General features: G+C 36.3%; 1 protein-coding gene across 3 annotated transcripts in view; it reads right to left on the minus strand.

Annotated features, from left to right (window-relative positions):
- CCNT2 (cyclin T2) overlaps positions 1 to 12,328 on the minus strand; it is a 43,115-nt gene that overhangs the window by 10,218 nt on the left and 20,569 nt on the right. For 2 of the 3 annotated variants that reach the window (XM_045560118.1, XM_045560117.1), the window contains exons 3-6: positions 12,036 to 12,164; positions 9,531 to 9,591; positions 3,562 to 3,624; positions 82 to 127 (exon numbers count right to left, since the gene is read on the minus strand). In XM_045560118.1, coding sequence (XP_045416074.1) covers positions 82 to 127; positions 3,562 to 3,624; positions 9,531 to 9,591; positions 12,036 to 12,164 — 299 coding nt within the window. Of the gene's footprint in view, positions 1 to 81; positions 128 to 248; positions 1,263 to 3,561; positions 3,625 to 9,530; positions 9,592 to 12,035; positions 12,165 to 12,328 lie in introns of those variants that run through there. The other variant, XM_045560119.1, reaches the window with a different exon arrangement.

Genomic DNA, 12,328 nt, shown 5'->3' on the forward strand with positions numbered 1-12,328 from the left:
AGAGACACATTGAGGGGGCCCTGCATTAAAGGAAGCTATAGTGTGCTACAACAGTGCAACAAAGAGGGTCAGGATAACAACCTGTTGGTAGCCATGAAATAGGATGTCTGTGCCAAATCCTTGCTTGCTGTAAGAAAAGAAAAAAAAAAACGAAGACAATACTATCAGCTTTAACATGCTACCATCAAAAAGTTCTCAACACAACAAAAACTTCAAAGATTTGTACACAAAAAGTAAATTTTACTTACTACTTACAAATATCACAAGAGCGCCATCATTTTCTATACTACTGAAAATCTTCAACAACATTCACTCAAATGTTTCTTGCTATCCCCCAAAGATCTGAGAAACAAGCCGATTGCTTTTAGCTAGCCAGTTACAAGGGCTAAACTTGTTACTAAGTTAAGCATCTAGTCAGCTAAAAGTTGCAATAAAGCATTCTCCTGGATTTAAAAAAAAAAAGAAGAAGAAGAAGAAGAAAAGATTTTGAAGTCTAATACAAAATACAAAGAGTTGCCTGCCAGACTTAATCCTCAGTCATCATATTTAAGTTGGCTTAAATACTTCCACCAAAATAAAACAAACCAAACCCCCACCCCCCCAAATTTAGAGCACAAACTGCTCAGTTTTTCATCCATGTTATTAAGCATCAACAGTGAATAAATAACCAAGAAACAGCATTAAGGGCATAGATATAGGAAGCTCCACTGCATTATTATATTTTTTTTAGTTATAGAATCCAATTAAAGATAACACTTAGAAAAGATATGGGTACTCTGGGGGGATCAGAATGCTTCAACACTGGTCCCCAACAGAAAAGTAATCTTTAACTAGCTTCTTAAGACACTGAAAACAGTTTCCCCTTGCTATAGTTTTCCTTTTTTCTGCAATTACATTATAGTCACTGACATACCTTTCCCCTCTGCTCACCTAGAATCAGTTCACCTCATCTCCACCCCTAACATCCCTCACATTTCTTCCCCCTCCTATTGTTCATTTGTGGCACCTGTAATCCCTGCTGCCCCATGTGGATCATCAATCAACATAAAGGTTCTACAAAAGGGATTTGGGCTTAGCAGAGCAGTGCTAAGGAAGAGTGTCAAAGCATCAGATGTCTTGGAGGCAGTGTGACTTAAGTATGGCATTCTTTCCTGGTGGGGAGGGAAGGAGAAATCACAGAAGTGAAAGGTCCCTGTAAAATGACATTAGCCAATTCTGTAGCAAAGTAGCATTAACTTTCTCATCTCGGGGGGGGGGGGGGGGGGGGGGGGGGGGGGGGGAGAAAGACTTTACAGAAATCAAATTTATTTACCCCTCCCCCCAAGAATCAAAATATGTAGAAAAGAAAAAATAATTTTAAATTGCCATAGCAGTTTTCACCCAGGAATGTATCTAAATTGAATAATCTATAAACAGTTATTGTGCAAAAGAGAAGAATGGAGAGGAAATGTTTTGTTAGTTGAAAGCTGTAATAGAGCAAAGGAAAAGAAAAAGACAACAAACATGAAAGACTTTCTTTTAAATGGAGTGAGATGTAAACTATAGTTACCCTAAATGTTAGTCAGACAAAATGATGTGGGTTTGTACTCAAACTTAAGAATCAGTCGCATTTCAACCAATTACAACAAAAAAATCAGATTTAAATATTTTGTTTTGGATGATATATCCAATCTGTAGCTTTTGTAAATGTTTTAAAATTTACTATTTAATTTTTTAAACAAACTGACTTCATGTGTTTAGATTCTTTAGATGTAGAACAAAAAAATATTAAACTTTGATAAAGAATTTGAAGAAGCCGATTCAAATTTCACATTAACCTGAAAAATCAGTTTTATTTCCTACTAAGTTAATATACATAAGTAATATATTTTTTTTAACATATACCAACATCTTCCTTCAACTAATATCTTTCTGGCCAGGCACAGTGGCTCATGCCTATACCAGTGCTTTGGGAGGCAGAGGCCTGGGATGATCGCTTGAGCCCAGGAGTTCCAGACCAGCCTGAGCAAGATAGTGAGACCCTGTCTCTACAAAAAAATAAAAAAAATTAGCCGGGCATGGGGGTGCACACCTGTAGTCCAACCTACTTGGGAGACCGAGGTGAGTGGAGCACTTGAGCTCAGGTGTTTGAGACTGCAGGGAGCTATGATCACGCCACTGCATTCCAGCCTACGTGACACAGCAAAGACCCTGTCTCTCAAAAAACAAACAAAAACCCCACAATAAAGTAGTAACTTAATTATATAGCTCTCTATTATTCTTACAAAGCTTAGCTTACCCTTTTTCAAGCTTTCAGGAAAACAAAACTACTCTAAGCTTTTTTCCTTAATTCAACATCTACAACTAATTATTGATATAATTCTATACCATATTGTAATACTGGGGGTGAGAATGTGCTATAAAATATATTCATACACCCACAAAGAATAGGAACCACAATTAAACTATGCTCTAGTTTACAAATGATAACCTGTGCTAGTGGGACCAAAAAACATTATTGGATTTTTAGAATTCTAATTCTACACTGTTGTATTAAACAATGTTTTTTTTTAAACGTAGCCCTTTAACATAATAAAATGTTATCTAGGAATAAAATGAATTCAATTTAGAATGAAAAAAATGTGAGAATATTTAGGTAACTACTAAAAATAAAATAGGCCTTCAAAAATCTTACCCATTTTGTTTAGGATAAACCTAAAAAAAACTGATGGTAAAAGAATGAAACTGCAAAATTTCGTTTTCAAAAAGAAAGTAACAGAAAATGGCACACTAAAGGGCCGAACTGGTTGCTTTGAGTATAGTTCATATGGGAAACAGGACAGTAGAAGTAAGAAGCAGCCCAACATGCAACTGTGTAAAAAAATATTTGTAGAGATACAGCAGATACACAGGATTCATTAATAAGGGTAGAAAAATGTGGTACCACATACTTTACAAGCAGTAAAGCAATAACACAAAAACTTTGTACTCCTGTTTACAAGAGGCTTAACAGGCACATCACAAACTATACGTATCATGCTTTCTAATTATTTCCCCATTATACACAAAAAGGAAACCACTTTTAGTAATGCTAAAGAACTTTGGGTAAAACATTTCCAAAAATGACCAATCTGCTAGCAATTTTTATTTGAAAGATCTGAGGTTGGCCTCAAAATTCTTCAATAAGTTATTACTTTTCAATAAGTCAAAGTTTGACATAAACCCCAAATTAACATTATTGTCTGTACCTATGCACTAATGGCCTACATCTTAAATATTAACTGAAATGGGACTGGCAAAGCCCAATGGGGGATAGAGAGAGTACTAGTATTTGGAAGCCCTCCAATTTTTTAGTGAAATAAGATTCTCACCTAAGTTTAAAGGAAGTTAATGCACCAGGTAGAACCACCAACAGAAGAGATGAATAGGTAGAACACTAAAAAATAATGCTTCAAAATGACATTTCCTCCTAATTTTAATAAAACTCAACAAAAGGTTAGAAGAACAAAATAGCATCCAAATCAATTACAGATGATAGAAAGCATTAATACTTATCTTTTAAAAGTTTCAAAGATCACCTACCTCTTACTAGCTGGGTACATTTCACTACATCTGTGTGTGGGTGTTCAATGGTGATCTCAAAACCTGAAATGATAAGGACTTTTTTTTTCCTAATCACTTACCACTACAATACTTGCTTGAGAAATGCCATAAATGTATAACATATCCTTCATTATTAAAAAAAATCCAAAGACAAAGTTAAAGTTTCTTACCACTGACATGCTCAGTATACCTCTAAAGATAAAAAATAATTTCTCAAATACAATGTCTCAATAATGAAAATAGTTATTTAAAGATCAAACGCAACATTTATTCAAAATTCTGAATTAATCTGGGATTATCCTAAAGTTAAACAAATTAAAATCATGCCAAATAGAATTAAGCTGGCCTCACAATTTAAGGAGAGAATTCAACTAAGTAATATCTTTGAGTCTTTAAGTCACTATTTCTAATACCAAAGATGAATCGTTGAAAAGCTTTGAACAACCAATCAACTGTTAGGTATGGCAGGGTTTTTTGCTTTTATTAAAAATGGAGGTCGCATTTAGTGCCTTCAGAAGCAGTAAGTGAATAAAATCCTAACAAATGAGTAATCTGGGTTTATAAACTTGTTGTGTGGTCTATTTATATTTCTACTGTAACTGAACATGCAAAATAATACTTCAAAGCCATAGAAGCATATCTTCTAATGTCTCCCTTAAAAAATGTTATTCATTCTTAATGCTTAAGAATGTGATATACAATGATTTTATATAACTATAATTTATACTTTTCAACTCTTATAATCATTACATAAATGTTCATAACTTTTCATGAATTTATATAATTTTCTATAACAAAACAATAACACCAAATCATTAGATTTGGAAGAAATAAGATGCTCACTTTTTTATACCTTTTTATTTTATAAAAACTTCAAATAAGTTACAGTTGACATTTGAACAACATCGGAGTTGGGGAGCTGACACCCTGTGCAACTGAAAATCCATGTATAACTTCTGACTCCCCCAAAACGTAACTACTAATAGTCTACTGTTCACTGGAAGCCTCACTGGTAACGCACAATTAGAACATATTTTGTATGTTATATGTATTATATACTATAGTCTTACAATAAAGTAAGCTAGAGAAAAGGAACTATTATTAAGAAAATCACAAGGAAAAGAAAATATAGTTAGTATTCATTAAGTGAAGTGGATCATCATAAAGGTCTCTATCCTCATTTTCTTCAGGGTGAGTAGAATGAGGAGGAGGCGGAAGGCGAGGCAGGCATACTTGGTGTAACTTTATGGAAATACACTGTAATGTCTGACTTTTTGCTTTTTCATTTCTCTAAAAATGTTTCTGTTTGGTACCAATTCTTCTCCCATCATTTGCTTTAGTTTCAGTGCCTGTATCATAGAAGGGTCCACGTGGTAAAAGAAGTCAAAAGCAGTCTTAAATAATCAGAACTCTTCTGCCAGACTGTCTAATGTCAATGTGCTTTCTGGGACTGCTTCTTCTTTTCTACATCTTCTTCCTCACCGTCTAGCACTGGTTTGGAAGCACACATCTCCATCAAGTTATCTTCTGTTGTAAATTCTGCGAAGTCATGCACATGTGTCTTCTCTACCAGAATTTATTGTTTGGGGCTTGATTGCTTTCACAGTTTTTTCTATAAGAACAATGGCATCTTGAACGCTATAATCATTCCTGACTTCCATGTTTTCTCTGTAGGGCCTCTCTTCCAAGCATTGACAATACTTTCCACAGAGTACTGTGTACATTGAGCCTTGGATGTCCTCATGACCCCCTGATCTAGAGGCTGATTTAGAGACATGGTGTTTGGGTACAAGTAGACCACTTTAATGCCTTTCGTGTTGAACTCAACTCAATGCCAAGGGCACTGTCTGGTATCAAAACAACTTTAAAAGAAGTCCCTTACTGACAAGATATTTTCTGATTTTTGGGACAAAGCATTCAGAACCAATTCAGAAAAGGGGTTCTCGTTTAGGCCTTCTTGATATACAACCAAAAGACCAGCAGCTGGTGTTTATCTTTTCCCTTCAAGGCTCCTGGGTTAGCAACTTTATAGATAAGGGCAGTCTTGATGATAAACCAAACTGCATTTACACAAACACTAGAGTTAGCCTATCCCTTCCAACCTTAATTAAATCCTGGTGCTTGCTTCTCTTCCCTACTAATAAATGCCCTTTGTGGGCATTTCCCCTCACCCTCAAATAGGGCACTTTATTCTGCATTAAAAAACCTTTTCAGGGGCCCCTTCCCTGGGCCTCCACTCCATCCCCAGCACCAGCCAAGCCAGCCAGGAGGCAGCAGCAGAGAGGCCAGGTGGCAGTAAGGCAGCCATAGATAAGCAGTGGTTGAGAAACTTGTCACAGTGGGCCCAGGAGGTGGACCTGGGCGAGCAGCAGGAGCACCAGGAGTTGTTTCAGAAGTGGCAGAAGCTCACCTGGGGGTGGGGGTGGGGGGAGCCAAGCTCCTACTGGATGAATACCAGGGCCTGAAGTATACAGGAGACTGCCATTGCACTTTGAAGTTCAGGCCTCAGCAGGCCTGCACAGTGTTCAGTCCAGGGAAAGAGGCTGAGCAGATAGAGTGGCATGCTGGTGATGGACGCTGTGGACAGACAGCTTCAGAGATGGCTCAGCAGTTCCTCCTAAACCATGTCAGCAGGCACCCCACTGTCAACAGGACCCAGAAGTACACTCTGAGGAGCCCTGGACATTTCACAAGAGTGATAATGGACCCTCCTTTGTAGTGGAGATAACCCAACAACTAAGCAAAGCCCTAAGCCTAGAATAGAAATTATATACATCCTGGAAGTGATACAGGAAACCCATCTAAAGTGAGATACGGTATTGCTGCTTGCCCTCCTCTGCATAAGGGTAGCCCTATAGAAGCCGACTTAAGGCCCTAAAAAAAAAAAAGTTTATGAGAGACCCTTCCTAGCATCCCACAGTAAGTATGGTAATATAACCATAAGTAAAAGAGAATAAAGTAAAACAATATGTCAAACAAGTGGGCCAGGTGCTAATCACTATACATAAGTTTACCTCTTTCAGGTCCCTGCCCCACTTGGAAGCAGAGAAGTGAATGGGACCCTATGAAGAGCCTCTAACAACTCACACCTCATTAAAATTGTCCGAAGTGAAACCTTAGGTCCATTACACCAAAAGAAAGAGGTGTATCCCTCAGTGGAGGAGACAGCCTTAGACGATCTGAAAGTATCTATTTGAGAAAAAGGAATAAAAAAAAAAAAAAGAAAATGTTGATATTTTTGCTAATCATTTTTGGTTCTGTCTATAGGATAGAGAGACAATGCCTCACTGTAGATTTCCTGGGGCTATTGCCTCTTCTGTTGATCTGTCTTGCTGCTGGGTATATGAATCCTAAACCTCGTTTACTATAAGTATTTCCATACATGATTTCTGAATTTGCAGGAGCCAGTCTCTTGGATCCCTACAGGGCACAACAGCTCCGCACTCACAGGTCCCATGTTTCTTTTCTAACCCAGACCTGTATTGGACATTGTGTGCAAGGCAACAGGCCATTTCACCTTGTCAATCCTCATGGTTATAGTTATTGCTTATGCCCCTTTTCACCGGATAATCCATACCTTCTGTCTAAAACATCACCCCCACTCAGCAGGAAGGAGTTTGATGACTATGTTGCTTCTCCTCCCATAGATATGGAAGGGTAAAATTGACAGTGGGGAATATGTAACAGAGAATGGCCTGAAAAAGGGTAAAAATGTTTTGTCTTTTCAAAATCCTTCACCCGTTTTGAGAACTAAAACCTACATCCCTGCCTCAGGCCACTGGTCAGGAGGGGCAGGAGGCTGTCCTTTGTTCTTTGTGCCACAGGAGATAGCTCAAGTAAATTGTCCCAGCAGAGGTCATGAGATGATCTTAGCTGAAGACAGGATGAGTCTGGGCAGAGGTCACAAGATTTCCAGGTGGAGGTCATGAAATTGTTTTAGCCAAAAAAGGGATTATGGGATTAATCAGAACCCTTAAAAACTCTGTACTTCTGCACAGAAACAGGACATTGGAACTTTAAGATGGGAGTCTGCCAACCTCCTCATTTGCTGGCAAATTAACAAACTTCTTTTTCCTTCTCCTCAAATAAACATAAACAAAAACAAAAAAATCCCAAACCAAACCAACCAACCAAACAAAAAACCTGTTCAGGCAGATATCCCTTCTCCTCAATGATCTTCTTAACGGCATCTGGAACTCATCTGCTGCCTCTTGGCTGGCAGAAGCTGCTTCTCCTGTTATCTTGACATTTTTTAAGCCAAATCTCTTAATAAATTATCAAACCATCCTTTGCTGGCATTACATTCTTCAGCTTTATATCTTTCAACCTTCCTTTTGCTTTAAGTTGTCATATAATGACTTTGTTTTTTCTTGAATTATATTAGAGTCTATATGGTATCCCTTTCTTATTAGCAAGCCTGCACCCACATAAAAGCTGCATTTTCAGTGAGATAGAAAGGTACTTCACAAAAATGTGCAAAGTTTTCACGCCTGCTGGCATAGCTGCAGTGATGGCTTGAGGAATTTCCTTTTCTTCTCTTACACTAGTCCTTAGGCTGGATTCATTTACCTTGAAATGGCAGGCAACCACAGCAGCAGACCTCAATCTACGGTACACATCAAGCAATTCAACTTTTTCTTGTAATGTCATGACTTTTCTCTGCTTCTTGGCAGTACTTTTAGCATCACTAGGGGCATTTCATATGGGTCCTATGGTATTATTCAAAATTTCCAATATTGCACTAAAAATGATGAAAAATACACTAGAACCTCAAGAGATCACTTTTTATTGTGATAGGCAATTTAATGGAGAGACAAACTGCTCACTTAAAGATGATGAGTTTCACACACTCACTTCACACAGACACTTGAGCTTACCTCAATAGCAACATGAGATGGCTATAAAATTATTATAGTAATACAGTATGCACTATAGTTAATCTTAGGTAGTTATGATTTAATACTGCATCTTTACATTTGTTTACATTTCTTTCCACTGTGAAAGGTGCCATGTATGGTCTGTGTGTGCATAAGTTTTAATTTTTAATAAATTTGTACATATTTTATGGTAGTAAATGATAAAATATACTAGTACCTACATATATTTTACACATTCATAACATACCTTTTTCTTATTTTTTCAATATTTCTAAGCTACATGACTTATCTATTTTTTCAAATTGTTGCACATCTCCAAAAAAGTTTCTGATATATTTATTGAAAGAAACCGAATAAAAGTGGACCTGAACACTTCAAACCCATGCTGTTTGAAGGTCAATGGTATATGCATTCCATGCAAGCTACTTTTGCTACAAAAAGAATCTGCCATGATGAGAAGCTGTGATTTATCACATTTCCATTTAACAAGGAATGGAGTAATAAAAATAACTACAAAGTCAAGATATGAGGCAGATATTATTCCACCTCCACAGAATGAAGGTACAGCAGGTAAAGGAACTTTGCCCAAGTTTACAAAGCCAGTCAGAGGTCTACAGATTTAAAAGTAGATCTCCCCAAAGGACAGTGGTCCTTGCTAACACACCCTACTAAGTTCTTTCAGAAGTAATATATGACTTCAGACAAGTCACTTCAGGCCTTCTTAGGCCTCAATTTCCTCATCAGTAAAGTGAAACGTCAGAGTCAATGAACCATGCATACAAAGACATAACTTTTAGAAAAGGATAATATTTAAATAATTACTACGTCATATTAAAAACAATGTGATGAAAATTTTTTTTCCAACAAAGGCTGTTTACCATTCAAATAAATTATGCCAAATGAAATGAAATTTTAGAAAAATGGTTTCCTTACAAACAGGCAATGCTATCCTGGTCTAAAACCTATTTTAAAATAACTTTCTTCAATAAAAATTATTTCAGAAATCTTTTCACTTATTTAGAATACTTCACTGAAGAATACACAAGAACATTATCTGATGTAAGTACATACCTAGAGTTTGTAGCATTATGGTTTCAAGTATAACCAGTTCTTGAGTTTGCTGAAGATAAGCCTGCCAGATAAAAATATTAAAATGATTAAGATAAATATAAAACTAATAGACTACATGACTGTCACCTCTCATGAGATTATAGATTGATTAGAAAAGAATCATAGTATTTGGAAATATGGGGAAAATAAAGTGAGGGTAAGAGAGACAAGTCTTCTGTGATAAGTCTAAATTGAATTACTTTCTATAACAGAAAATGTAAATAGAGCAAAAAAACCCAAAACACAGTAACTCTAAATATGAAAGGAGGCAGATTAATTTTAAAAAGGATATCTATGCAGTCTGTAAACTCACACTTTAACTGGGCATTGGTGCTTCACGACACATTAAGGAAAAGAAGCACCATACCAAGTAAGAACATCAAACTCAAACTTCCCTTTATTTAACACATTAACTGCCATGTGAGTTGTATTTAACCCACGCTAGTTTTGAGCCCAGGGCTTTGGGAAGCAAAATCTGGGCAAAACACTGCAGCTGACTCATGAAAATCTTAGTTGTTGATGTTGTTATTCTTACAGTTAATATTGAGAAATTAATTCTAAAAACATGGAATAAATGAATAGAAGTCAATACATTTTGTTTTTCATTAAATTAAAAAAGGATCATTTTGTTTTCAAAGTTTTTATTCTATTTTTGTAATAGAACACCGTGGCCCCAAGGAAAAAAAATTTTTTTTTCTAGTATGGCAGTCAATGTGTTAAGTAAAAAAGGCTTACAAATTCACTCTAGAACATTTCATGTGGTAATCCCTTGAAAGTCACAGTGAGTTAATTTTAGAATTAACTTCCCCTCCTTCTTAGGGACCCCCCCCCCGAAAATCTTCAAATCTCCAGATAAAAGGAAAAATTTCAAATATAAAATACTAAAATAATGTTATCATATACCTACAGGACATAAATATTAGAGAACTTTCTCCCCCAATTTCAAGAAATTATTCCCCTATCGCAATTACTCTGGGAATAAACGATACAAAAAATTTCCTGCCCTCCCTTTCTTAGATCATGACAATTGACCAAGGTGATAAGAAAATAATTATTACATATAAATATTCATTTCTGTAAGGACATATTGCTAAACCCAGAGAGTAAAAGCAACTTTAATTTTATTTATGCCCTATTTAAAAAAAGCATTTAGCTGATTTTTAAAACATAGCCCTCTATTATTTGAATATCCCAAGTACTCAGAAGAAATAACTCTGAATTTGTAAAGTTAATAGAAACTATAAGAACTATCTTTGAATAATCACAAATTCCCTATTACTTAATGTCTATATTAATATTTTACTCCCTTAAAGCCAATATCTACAATAAAACTTGTCATTAATAAAGATACACTTCCATCAAAGCTTAAACCAATCTGGACTTTAAACTTGACCTAAATCAAGCTGAATTAATACAGTCTACTAGTCATTCAGTGGGTTAAGGCTCCTGATTAAGTAACTCACCTGTAAGAAGAATGTTAGCAAAATGATTTTAAAGGCCCATAATTCTAATTTTCATTTTAAGATGTCAGCAAATTTTTAGATGCGGTCCTTTCAAATAAGGTCTGTTAAAATCCTGACGATAAAGAGGTTGTTTGGAAGCCAGTATTACTCTTTAGGAAAATTAAAATACTTAAAAAACAATGCTCCTCTGGCCGGGCGTGGTGGCTCACGCCTGTAATCCTAGCACTCTGGGAGGCCGAGGCGGGTGGATCGCTCGAGGTCAGGAGTTCGAGACCAGCCTGAGCAAGAGCGAGACCCCCGTCTCTACTAAAAATAGAAAGAAATTATCTGGCCAACTAAAATATATATAGAAAAAATTAGCCGGGCATGGTGGTGCATACCTGTAGTCCCAGCTACTCGAGAGGCTGAGGCAGTAGGATCGCTTAAGCCCAGGAGTTTGAGGTTGCTGTGAGCTAGGCTGACGCCACGGCACTCACTCTAGCCTGGGCAACAAAGCGACACACTGTCTCAAAAAAAAAACAAAAAACAAAAAAAAAAACAATGCTCCTCATCACAGCATAGTAAAATGTATTTTTATGTATTAGAGAGACAGGTAGTATGATATGTACTGGTCTAGAGGTAATTCCAGATGTTTTTCTATACTTTCATCTGCTGACAGTTTAAGAGTTATTTATCTTCTAGTCTCAATGACGCCTACCAATGGAGGTGATATAACTTACTCTCTACATATATCATAGGTTTGCTGTGAGAATAAACAACAAAATGCAAAACACTTAAAAGTACCTTTGAATCAAAGCTTTGCATAATTCAAAATGACATCCAAATTCATGAACATACATGAAATGTTTCTGCCAGATTGCTTCCTGGTATTACACTGCTAAATGGTAATAAAAATAAGCCCCATTTGGAAGGCATCACTAACTGAACTATATTTTTATTAGGTCTGTATTATGAAAATGTTTCAAATTTACAAAGAAAAACCAAGACTCCAATTGTTACATACATCACATTTAGTATCCAGCAGTGGCTCTAGGGGATGAAGGCAAGCATGTGCTACTTTGATAACATGTTCAAGTTTTCGAGCCTGTTCTTCTACTTTCGCAGCCAAAAATAATGCGGTAGGTGATATTATCTGTAGAAAAGATAAAAATCTGGTGATTTAAAAACCAATACATTTCTGAAAAATCCTCTACTTTCTAAGGGGGGAGGGCGTGCAACGAAGGAATGCAATATTAATAGTCTGAATTGTGAGTTGGGCCATGACAAGGCTGATGTAAGAGTTTTAATAAAAGTTAT

This window comes from Lemur catta, chromosome 8 (assembly GCF_020740605.2).
Source record: "Lemur catta isolate mLemCat1 chromosome 8, mLemCat1.pri, whole genome shotgun sequence".
NCBI lineage: Eukaryota > Metazoa > Chordata > Mammalia > Primates > Lemuridae > Lemur > Lemur catta.